At 49.9% G+C, this 17,811-nt stretch overlaps 1 protein-coding gene across 16 annotated transcripts in view; it reads left to right on the forward strand.

Annotated features, from left to right (window-relative positions):
- Positions 1–17,811, forward strand: part of RBM10 (RNA binding motif protein 10) — a 42,255-nt gene that overhangs the window by 15,635 nt on the left and 8,809 nt on the right. For 8 of the 16 annotated variants that reach the window (XR_013412762.1, XR_013412763.1, XR_013412764.1 and 5 more), the window contains exons 3-7: positions 9,142–9,325; positions 10,851–11,081; positions 12,926–12,995; positions 14,799–14,872; positions 16,285–16,371. Coding sequence is in view for 12 of the 16 variants with exons in the window: in XM_015127275.3 (XP_014982761.2) it covers positions 9,142–9,325; positions 10,851–11,081; positions 12,926–12,995; positions 14,799–14,872; positions 16,285–16,371 (646 nt within the window). In the remaining 4 variants the exon portion in view is untranslated. Of the gene's footprint in view, positions 1–9,100; positions 9,326–10,850; positions 11,082–12,925; positions 12,996–14,798; positions 14,873–16,284; positions 16,372–17,811 lie in introns of all 16 variants that reach the window. The other 8 variants (XM_077988545.1, XM_077988543.1, XM_077988542.1 and 5 more) reach the window with 2 other exon arrangements.

Genomic DNA, 17,811 nt, shown 5'->3' on the forward strand with positions numbered 1-17,811 from the left:
GTCCTAGAAGGCCAGGTGCGGTGACTCATGCCTGTAATCCCAGCACTTTGGGAGGCTGAGAGTTCAAGACAAGCCTAACCAACATGGAGAAACCTTGTCTCTACTAAAAATACAGAATTAGCCAGGCATGGTGGTGCATGCCTGTAATCCCAGCTGCTTGGGAGGCTCAGGCAGGAGAATCACTTGAACCTGGGAATCACTTGAACCTGCGGTGAGCCAAGATTGTACCATTGCACTTTAGCCTGGGCAACAAGAGTGAAACTCTGCCTAAAAAAAAAAAAAAAATCCTAGAAGAAAACCTAAGAAATGCCCTTCTTGATACAGGGTTTGACAAAGAATTTATGGCTAAGCCCCCAAAAGCAGTTGCAACAAAACCAAAAATTGACAAGTTGGACCTAATTAAAGAGCTTCTGCACAACAACAGAAACTACCAACAGAGTAAATGGACAGCCTAGAGAATGGGAGAAAACGTTCACAAACTACGCATCTGAAAAAGGTCTAATATCCAGAATCTACAAGGAAGTTAAATCAACAAGCAAAAAGCAAAAGTTCCAGTTAAAAAATGGGCAAAGAACATGAACAGATACTTCTCAAAGGATAACATACAGGTGGCCAACAAACATGAAAAAATGCTTATCATCACTAATCATCAGAGAAATGCAAATCAAAACCACAATGAGACACCATCTCATTCCAGTCAGATGACAATTATTAAAAAGTAAAAAAAAAAAAAATTGGTGACGCTGCAAAGAAAAGAATGCTTATATACTGTTGGTGGGAATGCAAACTAGTTCAGCCATGGGAGAAAGCAGTTTTGAGATTTTTTTTTTTTTTTTTTTTTTTGGAGAGATTTATTTAATATTTTTATGGTTTCTATTTGGGGATTTAAGTTTTCACCCATCCAGAGTTTATCTGGCATAAGAAGTAAACAACTTTGTTTTCTTAGTAGGCAACACTTTTCTGTAAAGGATCAGATGGTAAATATTTTTGGCATTGCATTGCAAGACCATCTCTGTTGCAACTAAACTGAAAGCAGTCACGGACAATTTATGAGTGAATGAATGAATATAGCTGTGTTCCAGTAAAACTTTATTTATTTAATTAATTTATTTTTTGAAACAGGATCTCGCTGTGTTGCCCTGACTGGCTGGAGTGCAGTGACGCGATCAGAGCTCACTGCAGCCTCTGTCTCCCTGGCTCAGGGGATCCTCCTACCTCAGCCTCACACACTGCTAATTTCTTTTTTTCTTTCTTTCTTCTTCTTCTTCTTTTTTTTTTTTTTTTCTTTTCTTTTCTTTTTCTAGTAGAGACAAGGTCTGACTATTGTGTTACCCAGGCTGGGTCTGGAACTCAAGGGTTACTCCTGCCTTGGCCTTCCAAAGTACTGGGATTACATATGTGAGCCACTACACCTGGCCTCTACTAAAACTTTATTTAAGGAGACTGGATTTGGTCCACTGGCTATAGTTTGCTGATCCCTAGGCCAGATATTTATTGTAACTATTATTTATTGACTAATTCATTTTCCCCTTGTTAGTTTGAAATATAACCTTTGGCTTATACTGAACTTCCATGTGTGTTTTTGTATGCTGTAGATTCTATGTCACTGATCTGTCTATTCATGTTTTAATTCATTTACCTTTATGATGTTTTTTGTTTTTGTTTTTGTTTTTTTGAGAGAAAGAGAGAGACAGAGGGGTCTGGCTTTGTCACCCAGGTACAGTGGTGCGATCATGGCTCACTGCATCCTTGACCTCCTGGCCTCAAGTGATTCTCCTGCCTCAGCCTCCCAAGTAGCTGGGGATACAAACACACACCACCATGCCTAACTAATTTTTGTATTTTTTTGTAGAGATGAGGTTTTGCTATGTCACCCAGGCTGGTCTTGAACTCCCGGGCTCAAGCGATCCGTCCACCTCATCCTCCCAAAGTGCTGGGATTAGGGGCATGACCCACTGCCCCTGGCTTATCCTTTGTTTTTTTATTTTGTTTGTTTGTTTGGAGACGGAGTCTCACTCTGTTGCCAGGCTGTAGTGCAATGGCGCGATCTCAGCTCACTGCAATCTTCGCTTCCTGGGTTCGAGAGATTCTCCTGCCTCAGCCTCCTGAGTAGCTGGGATTACAGGCACGCGCCACCACACCCAGCTAATTTTTGTATTTTTTGTAGAGACGGGGTTTCACCACGTTGGCCAGACTGGTCTCCATCTCCTGACCTCGTGATCCGCCCACCTTGGCCTCTCATAGTACTGAGATTACAGGCGTGAGTCGCTGCCCCCAGCCTATCCTTTGTTTTTTTAAACAGTGCTACAGTAACTTTTTTGTACATGTGCAAGTATATGTATACTTTAAATTCCCAGAAGTAGAACTGTGGGTCAAAGGGTATGTAGATTTTTAGTTTTGTCAGCTGTTGCAAAATTCTCCTCCATAAGTATTATTCCATTTTTAACTCCTACCAGCAATATGAAAGTGCCTGTTTTCCACACAGCCTTGCTGTTTGTTTTCTTTTTTTTTTTTTTTTTTTTTTTTTTTTGAGACGGAGTCTCGCTCTGCCGCCCAGGCTGGAGTGCAGTGGCCGGATCTCAGCTCACTGCAAGCTCCGCCTCCCAGGTTCACGCCATTCTCCTGCCTCAGCCGCCCAAGTAGCTGGGACTACAGGCGCCCGCCACCTCGCCCGGCTAGTTTTTTGTATTTTTTAGTAGAGATGGGGTTTCACTGTGTTAGCCAGGATGGTCTCGATCTCCTGACCTCGTGATCCGCCCGTCTCGGCCTCCCAAAGTGCTGGGATTACAGGCTTGAGCCACCGCGCCCGGCCGCTGTTTGTTTTCAAACATTAGACTGTTGTAAATCTGTTAAAATAAAAATGTTCTATCAAATCTTCCTTACAGAAGAATTCTAAATAATAGTGATTATTGTATAGTACAATATAGTATTTAATAGTTATTATAAATAATAATTTTTATGTAATTCCAAATAATGTAGATACTCCCTCCAGGAGGTAGAACACAATTACCCTCCTTTTGACTGGGCTGGTCTTGGGAGACTCACCTCTAAAGAATAGAGTATGGAGGCCGGGTGCGGTGGCTTATGCCTTAATCCCAGCACTTTGGGAGGGCGAGGGGGGTGGTTTGTGAGGTCAGGAGATTGAGGCCAGCCTGGCCAACATGGTGAAACCCCATCTCTACTAAAAACGCAAAAATTGGCTGGGGGTGGTAGCGGGTGCCTGTAGTCCCAGCTACTCGGGAGACTGAAGCAGGAGAATTGCTTGAACCCGGGAGTCAGAGGTTGCAGTGAGCTGAGATGGTGCCACCGTACTCCAGCCTGGCAACAGAGCGAGACTCCATCTCAAAAAAAAAGAAAAAAAAAAGAATAGAGTATGGAAAGAGAAATAGAGAAATTTTACAGGGAAGAAACCTGGCAGACACCACCTTAACTAGGTAATCATGGTTAACATCACCAGAGATAAGTCATGTTGTTATCATGTACTCTCTTTTGTGATATGATCAGAAGGGCATCTCACTATCTCCCTTCTGTTGTATGCTTCTCCAAAAAAAAAAAAAAAAAATCCATAATCTCAAGTCTAATCATCAGAACACATCAAACAAAACCAGTTAAAGGGCATTCTACAAAATACCTGGCCAGTGCTGTTCAAAACTGTTAAGGTTGTTAAAAACAAACAAGGACAGACTGATAAACCTTCACAGGCCAGAGGAGACTGAGGGAATGTGACAACTACATGTAATGTGATATTTAGGATTAAATCTTGGATCAGAAAAAGGGTATTAGCGAGAAAATTGGTGGAATCCTAATATAATCTGTAGTTTAGTTAATTCCTTAGTTTTGACAAATTTGCCCTAGTTTTGTTAATATTAGGGGAAGCTGGGTGAAGGGTATACAGGGATTCTTTGAACTTTTCTGTACATGTAAAATTATTTCAAAATAAGAAGTTTGACTTCATCAAAATTAGAAACTTTTGTTTATTTTTATTTGTTTTATAGCAATGAGTTTCCGCTATGTTGCCCAGGCTGGTCTCAAACTCTTGGGTTCATGTGATCCGCCCGTCTTGGCCTCCCAAAGTGCTGGGATTACAGGTGTGAGTCCACCATGCCTGGCCAAGATTAGAAACTTTTGGAAGTCTCTCTGAACCTATTCTAGTTCAGGGACTGCTAGTAACAACAACAAGAGATGAGAAACTTTTGTACTTCCAAAGACACTATCAAGAAAGTGAAAAGACAACCCACAATGGGAAAACATATTTGTAAGGGATATGGTAAGGGATTAACATCCAGAATATAAGAACTCTTACAACAACAAAATTACCCAATTTAACAATGGGCAAAGGGTTCATGACCAGCCTGACCAACATGGTGAAACCCCTGTCTCTACTAAAAATACAAAACATCAGCCAGGTGTGGTGGCAGGCGCCTGTAATCACAGCTACTCGGGAAGCTGAACCTGGGAGGCGGAGGTTGCAGTGAGCTGAGATCGTGCCACTGCACTCCAACCTGGCTGACAGAGTCGGACTCCATCTCAAAACAAAACAAAAAAAAAAATGGGCAAAGGACTTGAATAGACATTTCTCCAATAAAGATATACAAATGGCCAGTAAGCACATGAAAAGATGCAAAATAACAAGTGTTGGTAAGGATGTGGGGAAATTGGAACCCTTGTGCAACACTGGGTTGTATGTAATGTAAAATGTAATGTAAAATGGTACAGCTGCTGTGGAAAACAGTTTGGCAGTTCCAGAAAAAGTTAAACATAGGATTACCATGTGATCCAGCAATTCCACTCCTAGGTACATACCCAAAAGAATTGAAAGCAATAATTCAAACAGATACTTGGACACCAGTATTCATAGCAGCATTATTCACAATGTCCAAAATAACAAAGGGGTGGAAGCAACCCATCTGTGTATAAAGAGATGAATGAACAAAATGTGGTGTGTGCATACTACAGCAGAAGAGTATTATTCTGCCATACAAAGGAAGGAAATTCTAACATATTGCCTTGTGGATGAACCTTGAAAACATGCCAGGTGAAATAAGCTAGACACATAGGGACAAATATTATATGATTCCAGTTATATGAAGTACCTAGAATAGGCAAATTCATTGAGACAGAAAGTAGAATGGAGGCTGTGGGGTGGGGTGAGAATTGTTTAATTGGTACTAAGGTTTTGTTTGGGATGATGAAAAATTCCTGGAAAAGGTGATGATTGCGTAACATTGTTAGTATACTTAATGCCACTGAATTAGATAATTAAGAATGGTTGGCTGGGCGCGGTGGCTCATGCCTGTAATCCCAGCACTTTGGGAGGCTGATACAGGTGGATCACCTGAGGTCAGGAGTTCGAGACCAGCCTGACCAATATGGAGAAACCCTGTCTCTACTAAAAATACAAAATTAGCCAGTGGTGGTGCAGGTCTGTAATCCCAGCTACTCGGGAGGCTGAGGCAGGAGAATCGCTTGAACCCGGGAGGTGGAGGTTGCGGTGAGCCGAGATTGCGCCATTGGACTCCAGCCTGGTCAACAAGAGTGAAACTTGTCTCAAACAAAAAAAAAAGTCTGGGCGCAGTGGCTCACACCTGTAATCCCAGCACTTTGGGAGGCCAAGGCAGGTGGATCACCTGAAGTCAGGTGTTCGAGACCAGCCTGGCCAACATGGTGAAACCCCATCTCTACTAATAATACAAAAATTAGCTAGGCATGGTGGCACACACGTGTAGTCCCAGCTACTCGGGAGGTTGAGGCACAAGAATTGCTTGAGGCCGGGCACAGTGGCTCACGCCTGTAATCCCATTATTTTGGGAGGCCGAGGCAGGCGGATCACGAGGTCAGGAGTTCGAGACCAGCCTGACCAACGTAGTGAAACCCTGTCTCTACTGAAAATACAAAAATTATCCGGGCGTGGTGGTACACGCCTATAGTCCTAGCTACTCGGGAGGCCGAGGCTGCAATGAGCCGAGATTGTGCCACTGCACTCCAGCCTGGACAACAGAGCAAAACTCGTCACCAAAAAAAAAAAAAGAATCGCTTGAACCTGGGAGGCAGAGGTTGCAGCGAACCGAGATTGTGCCACTGCACTCCAGCCTGGGTGACAGAGCAAGACTCCATCTCAAAAAAAGATAAAAGGATGGTTAAATGGTAAATGTATATTTTACCACAATAAAAAAAATCTAGAAAAAATATACAGAAATTAAAATTTTAAGTATATTTTAGGCCATGTGCAGTGGCTCACGTCTGTAATCTCAGCACTTTGGGAGACTGAGGCGAGAGGATCACTTTAGTCCAAAAGTTCAAGATCATGCTGGGCAACACAGTGAGATCCTGTATCTATAAAAAATTTGAAAATTAGCTGGATGTGGTGGTGCATTCCTGTAGTCCCAGCTAGTTGGGGCTGAGATGGGAGGATTGCTTAAGCCCAGGAGGTAGAGGCTACAGTAAGCTATAGTTGCACTACTGCACTCAGCCTGGGCAGCAGACCGAGACCTTGTCATAAGTAAAATAAAGTTTATTTTAAAACAGTCTATCCAATGTAGTTTTAATTATCATCTTTCTCTTGAGATGGAGTCTCACTCTGTCATTCAGGCTGGAGTGCAGTGGTACACTCATAGCTCACTGTAACCTAGAAGTCCTAGGCTCAAGCAGTCCTCTCGCCTCAGCCTCCTGAGTAGCTGGGATTATAGATGTGCACTACCATGCCCAACTAATACGTTGTGGTGGTGATTGATGGTGGTTTTGTAAAGACGGGATCTTGCTATGTTGTCCAGGCTGGTCTTGGCCTCAAGCGATCCATCCTCCCACTTTGGCCCTGCAAAGTGCTGGGATTACAGGATGAGCCATCTCACCTAGCAAAATTTTCATCTTTCATTGTAAGTGAGATAGAGCATGTTTTCAGATACACATAGTTTATATTTTTATCTGTGAATTCTGTTCACTTCCTTTCCCCATAGTTTTTCTTAGTTTATTGTCTTTTGACTTGGTTAATGATGTTTTTTGTTTTTCTGTTTTTCTGTCCAAGCAAAAGTATTTTATTTTTATGTAGTTGAATTTAGTAATCTTTTCTTCTGTGGCTTCTGGATTTGGATTATAGGTTTCCCCATTTCAAGATTATAAAGAAATTATTCAATTATTCTATATTTTCTTCTTTTACTTTTATGATTTCATTTCTTTCTTTGTTTTTTTTGTTTGTTTGTTTGTTTGTTTTAAAGACAGAGTCTTACTCTGTCATCCAGACTGGAGTTCAGTGGCTTGATCTTGGCTCACTGCCGCCTCTGCCTCCCGGGTTCAAGGGATTCTCCTGCCTCAGCCTCCCAAGTAGCTGGGATTACAGGCGCGTGTCACCACACCCGGCTAATTTTTGTATTTTTAGTAGAGATGGGGTTTCACCATGTTGGCCAGGCTGATCTCGAATTCCTGACCACAAGTGATCTGCCCACCTCAGCCTCCCAGAGTGCCGCCCACGCCTGGCCTGTGGTTTCATTTCTTATATTTAAATCTTTGATCTGTTTGAAATATATCCTGGTATATATGTGAAATATAGTCATAATATCTTGCACATGTCTAGGTATTTAACCTTTTTGATGAATTGTACTTGGGACCTTTCTATTTTCTAAACAGTGGTTACATTAATTTGTACCCAGCATCCTTACTGATTTATTATTTATAACAGTTTTTTCAGTTGATTCTCTTAGGCTTTGCAGGTATATTCTCTTATCATTTACAAATAATGGTAATTTTACCTTCTTCTTTCCAGCTTTTAACCTTTTTTCTTCCTTCCCTGTTTAATTGTTTTAGCTAGTGTCTTTAGAATAATGTTAAGAATGCTGTTGATAACGGACATTCTCATGTTGTTCCCAACCAGAATTGGAATCCTGTTAGTATAGTAGCATTCTTCTATGTCATCTAGTTTTTTCTATTTTAAGTAAACATATATTGGTTGCTTTTAGAATGCTTTTTTAGTCATTATTTGTTCAAAATAATTGTTGAGCGCCTACTGAGTGCTAGGGAATATGGCAGTGAGCCAAGGTCCCCTCATTTCCTGGAGCCCATATTCTAGTAATTTTTTAACTCATCAAAGAAACACAGATTAGGCCATGCACAGTGGTGGAGGCCTGTAATCCCAGCACTTTGAAGGCTGAGGTGGGTGGATCACTTAAGCCCAGGAATTTGAGACCAACCTGGCAATGTGGTAAAACCCCATCTCTACAAAAAATACAAAAATGAGCTGGGTGTGGTGGCACGTGCCTGTGGTCCCAGCTACTCAGGAGGCTGAGTTGGGAGGATGGCTTGAGTCTGGGAAGTTGAGGCTGCAGTGAGCCCTGATCATGCCACTGCCCTCCAGCCTGGGCACCAGTGCCAGATCCATTCTCAAAAAAAGAGAAAAGAAAAATGCAGATGAAATCAGCTTTGAGATAATTATTTTACAGTTATTGCGGTAGGAGAAATTTTAATGAAAGAGCTGCTAGTGTCGGCAAGGTGACAGTGAAGCAGGGGTAGGGGACGTGGTGCAAGACAGGGAGGAGGGCCCTCACCCTTGGGGATCCTGCAAACTGCATGGGACCTTGGTGAGCATTTTGGTGTTTGATCCTGAGACTGAGGGGGAACCACTGAAGGGACTGAGATGGGTTTGAGTGGCTTTGCCTTAGAGAGCACTCATATTTGGGATTTGGGATGTAGAGACTGAACTGGGGAGGTCCAGGTAGAAGTGAGGAGACCAGCCAGGCCACAACCAAGGTGCTCATGAGAGAAGCCAGCGGCATGGACCGGAGAGTGACATAGGACCAGAGAGAGGCGGGTTGCACTTCAGAGATGTGGAGTAGATATTTAGGAATCCCTGTTCAGGGGCAGGCCTGAGGGCTTCCAAAGAATAGAGTAGAGGGAGGGAAAATGAAAGTTTACAGGGGAGAAACCTGGCAGACACTGCCTTAACCAGATGACCAAGGTTAACATCACCAGAGCTAAGTCATGGTGGTAGCATGTACTTCCTTATCTGATAGGATCAGAAGGGCACCTCACTTCTGTTGTATGCTCCTCCAAAACAACGAAACCCTATAACCATGAGAACACATCACCTGGGCCTCTTGCGCCTTTTAGAAAGGGCAACCTTCTGATCCCTCCCCATCCTTCTTCCTCCACTAGTGGTGGTCGTGGTGACAGGACTGGGCGCTATGGAGCCACTGACCGCTCGCAGGATGATGGTGGGGAGAACCGCAGCCGAGACCACGACTACCGGGACATGGACTACCGTTCATATCCCCGCGAGTACGGCAGCCAGGAGGGCAAGCACGACTATGACGACTCATCTGAGGAGCAGAGTGCGGAGGTGAGGAGGGGCGAGCTGCGCCAGGCCTGACTGGGATGGGCTCCCGAGGGCCCTCTGTGTCTGGCTGCAGCACCGTGTGCAGGCGGCTCTCCACTCCCATGCCTTCAGACTGTGCTCGGTGGCTTTGCCTCACCTGGAGGGCCTGTTCCCACTCCCCTCTCTGAGGGCTCCTCTCCCAACCTGGGTCTCCCTGGCTTCCACATGCTTGGCTCTGTACTTCTGAGGGCCCCTGGCCACCACTCTTTCCTTCTCCCTGTTGTTCAGTTCGGGCCCATGGCTCACTGTGAACCCTATACTGCCCACTCCCAGCCAACTTGAGCACTTGAAGAGCCTCTTCCGTGGGACCCGGCGTCTGGGGTTGGGAGGACAACCAGGGGAATGCAGACTACCAAGCTGAGGAGCTCTGGGAGGCCAGCCATGGACATTCCCAGTGGTGACAGAGCCCCTAGACAGAAGGGAAGGATACTTCTGGAAAAGCCAGTGCCATGTTGGGTAGTTCACCCTAGCCTAAGGGATGAGGCATGATGTTTACACCATCAGGAGCCCCTACCCGAGGGGAACAAACAGGCTTGCCTTAGGGGAATCCCAGTTGGAGGGGCAGTCAGGGCCCTGGTCCACACGAGCAGGCAGCTCTCCTGTCCAGCAGGCTGGGAAGGGTGTTCTTGCAAGCCCAGCCCTAGGGGGCAGGCTGTGAGCTGCCCACTGCCCTCTGGAGGGTCCAGGGCGAAAACTCCTTTGGTGGACTGCCTGGCTTCTCCAGTGGCAGCTGTCAAGCTGTGCCCAGACGTCTCCAGGAGCACTGGGCCCTGGCCAGGGTAAGAATGGAGCACCAAGTTATCTGGCGCTTCCCCACTGTGGGTAGGAGGGCTTTGGCCCGAGGCCTGGTCTGCTTAGTCCTGGAATAGATGAATGGGCAACAACCCAGAGCCCAACAGCCATACCATTTTGAGCGTGGTGTGTGGTGGAGGACTGGCCAAGGCTGAGGATCAGGGACTGAGGAGGAAGTGTCTGCAGCCCTCACACCACCTCTACCAGCTCTTGCTGGCTGGCTCTGGCTGAGATCTGAAGCTGTTCTTATGCCCCTAGCTTAGTTGCAGGGTGGAACCATAGGAGACACACAGCCTTCGGTGGTACAGTGAGCAATTGAGCACACCCCCTGAGCTGGCCAGAGAGGAGGGGGAAATCAAGGGTGGGGTCTGGTGTGCTGACCCCAGGCCGTCTTGCCTCAAGGAGGTTTAAGCTGTGTTTTGTCAGCTACCTTTGAGAGATCCCCCCCAACACCAATACTGCCACCTACCTCTCCCCACCCCCTGAAGGCAGTCCCCAAAAGGACCCCATGGAGAATTTCCAGCCCCAGAAGGATTGCAGGCCAGGGCCTGCCCACCCTGCCTGCCTGAGCCTTTAGCCGGAGCCCGCACATCCCTGGCTTTCAGAGCCTGCCCGCCTCACAGAGCCAGCGGCCAGCTCCTAGGCCTGCCCAGACTGACTGCCCGTCTGGTGTCACTCATCTCATTCTGTCGGCCAGGATTCCTACGAGGCCTCCCCGGGCTCCGAGACTCAGCGTAGGCGGCGGCGGCGGCACAGGCACAGCCCCACCGGCCCGCCGGGCTTCCCCCGAGACGGCGACTATCGGGACCAGGACTATCGGACCGAGCAAGGGGAGGAGGATGAGGAGGAGGAGGATGAGGAGGAGGAGGAGAAGGCCAGTAACATCGTCATGCTGAGGATGCTGCCACAGGCAGCCACTGAGGATGACGTACGTGCCCCCCATGGCCCCGGGCAGGAGGCCAGGCTGGGTCTCCTCCAGGGCCCTCAACTTTTCCCCACCCCTCCCTCACCCGCAACCTCAGTGCCTTTCATCCCTTCTCCCCCTCCAGCTACTATCCCCCAGCACTGATCCGTCCTCTGTGGGCAGGTCCCATTGGCCCCCCGGTCTGGAGGGAGGAGTGTCAGAGAGGCCGGCTTGGCCAAGGGGCAGCGGCTGTGGGTATCCGGCAGTGGTGGGTTTGGGCGGGAGAAGAGCAGTCCTGCACATTCCACTGGTCGTCCAGCCATTTTGCATGTGTGCATCAAGGGCCAGATACTCACCGGGCCAGTGCTGGCTATTGCTGGTAGCAGAGATGACACTGGGGCCCTGCAACCATTGGGGGAGGGGTGGGATTTTCTGAAATTTCCTTCTCCTTTTTCCCCATCCTCTTTTGTCAGCAGCCTGGCCTGGCCTCAGAGCCTTGGGTGGCTGTTAACAGCCTCCCCGCCTGCCTCCCTTTCCTCGCGTTTCCTTTTCATACATACTTCTCATGACAGCCACACTGAAGCCCCAGGAGGCCTACCAGAATAACTTCCAAGAATAGTCTCCCTGATCCTGGTCCTTCTTAGTCCACTCCACCGCCCCTCACCCCCCACCCCCATGAATTCTCTGAAATTCCCTCACCCCCTAGCCCTCCTCTGAAATCTGCTAGCTGCTCATTTTGTAGCAGAGAAAATCCCACTTGTGTATTTGAGGGTTTCTAAGGTCTGGCCCACCTGCCCTGTCCAGGGTCAGACAGTAGCTGGTTGCTGACATTTGTTGAGAATGTATCTCAGGATGGGCCATGTGTTAGGTGTGATTCAGTCCCCATGGCATCCCAACAGGGAAGGTACTGAGTGGGAATGTGACTTGCCTGAGGTCTTACAGCCAGTGAATGGTGGAGTGGAGCTGGAGTCTGAACCCAGGCAGCTGGACCCCAGAGCGCACTTTTTGCTGCTTCCTCAGCCTTCCCTGAGTTTGGAGTCCTGATAAGCTCTTCTGTGTGTTTTTCCTTTTCATCCTGTGTATGGGTGTGTGTAAGTCTAATCTCCTGTCTTGTTTAACCTGGTGGGGAAACTGAGGCCCAGAGACATGAAGACTCCTTCCCAAGAATGGTTGGCATAGGCTCCTGGTCCTCTGTGAGAGACCTCACTGGCCTAGAGACCCTGCCTCACCTGTTCCAAATCCTGAATTGCCTCTGCAGTCTCGCTCTGGCCTACTCCATCCAGGAAGCAATCCCCAGGACTATATCTTTTTGCTTTTTGTCTCCACCCTAAGTTATTGCTGCAGTCATGGTCTAGGGTACATGGCTGGGATTTGCTCAGACTCCTGTCCTCCCCAGTTTGGCATTTATGTCATGGATCTCTTTTGACGCAAGCTGCAGGTCAGCGGGGCAGGGGCGGGGGCGTGGGTTATCCCCTTGCCAAGGGCAAGAATTACTTCCCAGGTTTCCTTACTTCGTGGCTGCCACTGAGCCCTTTGTCAGATCACCCTGCCCACCGTTCTTAAATGGCTGGCTCACTTGCTTTCTTGTTCTCTGTGTCCCTGAGGGTCGTCCTGCTGCCATGCTTTACCTTGCTCTGTGCCCATTTCTTCATTTGATTCACTTTCTGCAAGTCTGGGGCTGAAAGTCAAGACTGTGAACTGGTGTGGGCCTGGGGCTGTTGTCACTCAGGGAAAAGCTGCGAAAGAGGCAGAGGAGACTGTGTGCACATCACGGATGACCCCTTGGGATCCAGAGGCCTCCAGCCAGCCTCAGGTACCCAGTGGCCCCATTGTGCTGAGCCTGCCCCACTCTGTATCTCCCCATATAGATCCGTGGCCAGCTGCAGTCCCACGGCGTGCAAGCACGGGAGGTTCGGCTGATGCGGAACAAATCTTCAGGTGAGCTTTTGTTCCCAGTGCCCTCCCCTTCCAGTGGCCAGCCTCAGCCTCGGAATCTCCCTCCTACCTCTGCCTTCTCCCCGACTCCCTCCACCACCTTCCTGCCACAGCTGGGAATGGGCAGTGTGGGGGGTGCCCTCTCTTCTCTCCCCTTCCCCACACTCTCCTCACAGCTCCAGCCAAAAGCCTCTTCAATGGGGCTGTCGGGGCAGGGGTGCAGCTCTGAGCTGAGCTGGGTGCTCCCCGGGGTCACGGCCAGGGCCAGGCTCCCAGGCATCTCCTCTCTGGGACTCTTGAGTATCTGAGATGGTAACCCCCTCCCATACACTCCCTTCCCTCTCCTTTCTTCTTCCTCTGCCCCTCACTTTCCCCTACATTTTTTGGTAACAGCCTCTGACCAGAAAGTAGCTCTGACGTGGTGGTCCCACGTGTGTGTCCCAAGGGGGAAGCAGGGGATGGCTCTTATCCAAGGACACATCCCAAGGAACAGCCAGGACTTCCTGGCCTCGCCTGTTCCCTCCCTCCCTCTTGCAGGCTGCTTGGAGCTGGCCTGAGGTTAGCAGGGTGGTGGTGGGGGGAGTTGTCTCTACAGGACCTCTGCCCAGGCTCCCCAAGGCAGGCACAGTGGGGCCTCACTCTGCCTGGGCTTCTCTCTCCATCTCTCAGTCTCTCCTCCCCACACCTCCATCTCTCTCTTTCTCTCTCTCTCTCCCTTTCTCCCTCTCTCTCTTTCTCTCTCTGCCCCCCCCCCACTTATATTATTCATTCCATCCTCCTATGCATCCTAACGGTTATTCTTTTGAACATTAAGCATGCCCCCCCCCCAAGCCCCTCTCATCCAAGCCCTCCCCGTGTATCTGCCTCTAAAGGACATGCTATCCTGAGGCCTCAACCCTGAATCCCTTTCCTAAGCCTGGAGTCTTGGTTGCATGTAGGTCTTGCTCTGCATCACCCCAACTACACCACACATGGACAGCTTCTGGGTCTCTCTCTCCCCAAGGTGTTACAGGTGCAGACCCCTCGATGGCCCTGGGCGCTTCTCCCAGGCACCCATTGATTCTTACCTCTAAGGTCCTCCTGGCCAGTCCTGGCCACCATTCTCCTTTTGTCCAGGGGAACCTGGACTGTTTGTGGCTGTAGTCTCCACCCTGTGGCCCTGAGGTGGCTCCCTAGCGAGGCCCGCCTCCCCTGCGCTGCGGTGAGGCTGAGATGAGGTCGTGTCTTTAACCGCCCCTGGTTCTCAATGGGCCAAGAGCCTTCCTAGCCTCACAGAGCAGCCTGGCCCAGCTTCTCTTTTGCTCCTGTGATTCAACACCTGTTACAGGACCCCTCCTGGGTGCCCCTGGCCTCGAGCCGGGTCCGCCCTGGAGTTACGTATTGTGGCTTGTGTGGAGCCAGCAGCCTGCCCACCGTCCCCTACCTCCTTCTCTGGAGGCAGATCTCTCGTATTCTTTCCCTCCCGGCTGCTTCTCTCCGTCTCTGTCACCCCAGGCTGGCTCGGCAGGTCTGCCCGAGCCCTATCTCTTTCTCTCTTCCCAGTTGGTGTGTGTGTCTCTCCCACTACCGACCTCTGGTCTCTGTTTTTCTCCCTCCGCCTTCCCTGCCCCACCTGGCCATCTACCTTGCCCCCCACACCTGCTAGTCTCTCTCTCTCTGATTGCCTCTTTCTCTTTCTTCCTTTCTCCTCTTCCCCTTTCCCTCTCTCTGCCCCCGTCCTCTCCCCTCGGGTCCCGCCCCCGGGAACGCCGTGTGTCCAAAGCTGTTGACTAACCCACTGCGTCTGTATCTGAATGCTGTCTCCAGGTCAGAGCCGGGGCTTCGCCTTCGTCGAGTTTAGTCACTTGCAGGACGCTACACGATGGATGGAAGCCAATCAGGTTGCTTTGCCGCACTTGAACCCCCCCCCAAACAAATACTACTTTGTAATCGAGCGCTCCCCATCGCCTGATTCTTATGGACACAGTTCCCTGCCCTGTGGCCCTGTGTCCCATTCCCCCTGCCCCCTCTCTTCCCTTCCTGACCCTCACTATCTCCTCTTCCCATCTCTCGCTACCCCACTGGGCTTCCCATCCAGAGCCCACACTCACCACTGGCCCCTTCCTACCACCAGGCACTAGCGCTGCCCCTTCACCTCTCCCAGCTGACCGTTCAGAGAAACAGCTGCCAGGGTGGGTTCTTTCACCTAGCTTCCCACTCCCCCCGGGCGGGGGTGGGGGTGGGGCACCCCTCTCTGGGGTTAGCCAGAGCCAGGACCTCATTCTACCCTCAGGACCACTGGAAGTCCTGCCAGTGAGGAGCTTAGCTATTGGCACAGTCACTAGCAAGACTCATTTTGTCAGCCCCCTCCCTGCATGTGAATTTGGCCCTTTGATTTTCATGCAAGGGGACAGCACTGCTCTGTTGATCTCAAGTTCCTGTCGAGTATGATAGTTTTATCGACACCCTGGCCTCACTTCGCCGCCCCTACCCTTCCTATCACATCTCCACGCTCACAGGAGGTACTACCTCAGGCAGCTCCGTCTTCTCGGCAAGGACCCGTGCACAGTCAGCCCCCGGGGGAGCCTCTTCCCCAAGCCTGCCTCGGGATCCCAACTCAGCAGCTTTGGGACCTCCGAGACCCAAAGATCTGCCTGGACACCCACCCCTGCCCAGATCCCTGGTGTAGGGCACTGGAGAGAAGTTTCAGGGGAGGAAGGGGCAGAGGTGGTAGAATGGGGGATCCCGGCAGAGGCAGCCCTGAGGCCGTCTCCTCAGGGTCGGTAGGCTAGTGCCACGGGCCCAGGACCCAGCCATCCATGGGAAGACGGCCTCACGGCAGAAACTTCCATCTGTTCGAAATGGCTCTTTCTTTTTCCCCTTCTCCAGCACTAGCGCACCTGCGCTCTCTTTCTCTTTCTCTGCCCTCTCCCTCCCCCTCCCTGTCTCCCCTTACCCCCCAAGTGTAACCTGTGTAGTCCTGGCCCTGGGTGTGGCCTGGCAGTGTCAGGGCCGAGTGGGGGTTTCTCCCCACTGTCCGGCAAGCGTCGGTCAGCCGAACACTGTGTGCCTGGTGGTGTGTGTTCACATGTGTGCGTGCGTGTGCCCGGCAGAGCAGCAAACAGCTGCGCCCGAGAGCTGTGGCGCTTTCCCTCCCTACTTCCCTTCTTCCCTCCATCCGCTCTCCGACCTCCCTCCGCTCCCTGTCCCTCATCCATCCAGCTGAAGGGCTCGCTCACTCTCTTCTCCTGTGCTGAAACGGTGCGTGGGGCACTGCTGCCTGGGCCTCACTGTGCTCTGCTTTTTCCTGCAGCACTCCCTCAACATCCTGGGCCAGAAGGTGTCGATGCACTACAGCGACCCCAAGCCCAAGATCAATGAGGACTGGCTGTGCAATAAGGTACAGGGGCGGTGGGCAGCAGTTGTCATGGACAGAGACAGCAACACAGCAGTGGCGGCGATCCCTCCCTCCCTCCCTCTCCCACTCTTTCTCCCCCCATCTCTCCCTCTCCCCCAATCTCTCTCCTTTCCCTCCCTCCCTCTCTCTCTCATTCTCTATCCCTTGATCGCTCAGCTTGAGTAGTCACCATTCCTAGCCAGCCATATACAAATGTGTAGTGAGCGTTCACTTGATGCAGGCTCTGTCCTCCTAAAATGCAGTCTTGCCTGGAGTTCCAGTAGACTTTAAGGAAATATATACGTGGATGATGAATTAGTGACAGTGTAGGCTTGAAGTGGTGGTGTGGAGAATGTGGGCTTCAGAGCCAGACTGGCTGAAATGAGACTATCCTAGATTGGCCTTGATTTTGCCCAAGGTGCTTAGCCTCTCTTTGCCTCACTTTCCCCATCTCTAAAATGTGAATATTAATGACACCTCTCCCAAAAGGTGGTTGGGAGGATTCAGCTCTGTTAATGAGAGGATAACACTCAGAACAGCACCTGGCCCACAGTTAACACAGTCGAATTGTTAACTAATCATGAAAGCAAAGCACAGAGCGTTCTGAGAGCCCATATCAGGTAGCTCAAGCCTGAAGGCCACTCTGACCAGGCCACGTCAAAACTGAAACTGGAGGCTATGGTTTTGTAGTCACCTCTGTCTTCCCTAAGGGGAAGTTGAGGCTCAGAGAGGTGGAACTATGGGTGAACCTTTAGCTGTGCCCTGTGCCTTGCTCCTGATCACAGGAACTTGGATGCCACAGTGGCTTCAGGTCTGCCCTGGGGCCAGCATTGTGATTCTACAGTTTGTAGAGGCCCCAACCCTCTCCCCAGGAAGTACTCTGCCTAGTCAGGGAGAGTGGCGCATCTTTTTTTTTTTTTTTAAAAAGGCCTATCAGAGGATTGGTGCTCAACGCTTCTGGAGAGAGAAAGACAAAGTGACAGTGGAACGCCTTCCTGTATTTCCAGATAGCCTCAAAACCAGGGAATTCTCTTTTTTTTTTTTTTTTTTTTTTGAGACAGGATCTGGCTCTGTCACCAAGGCTAGAGTGCAGCAATCTGGGCTCACTGCAACCTCTGTCTCCAGGGCTCAAGCCATCAGCCTCCAGAGTAGCTGGGACCATAGGCGCATGCCACCATGCCCACTAATTTTTGCCTGTTTTTTTTTTGGTAGAGAGGGTTCCGTCATGTTTGCCAGGCTGGTCTTGAACTCCTGAGCTCAAGCAGTCCTCCCGCCTCGGCATCCCAAAGTGCTGGGATTACAGGCATAAGCCACCACGCCCAGCCCCAAACCAGGGAATTCTCATGAACTCCTTCCCCTCCCCTGCATCCTGTTGGCCACCAGGTCCTGTCACTTCCATCACAGAAACGCCACCTTCCCTCCCTTGCCATTCCCGCTGCTCAT

This window comes from Macaca mulatta, chromosome X (genome assembly GCF_049350105.2).
Source record: "Macaca mulatta isolate MMU2019108-1 chromosome X, T2T-MMU8v2.0, whole genome shotgun sequence".
NCBI classification, from domain to species: domain Eukaryota; kingdom Metazoa; phylum Chordata; class Mammalia; order Primates; family Cercopithecidae; genus Macaca; species Macaca mulatta.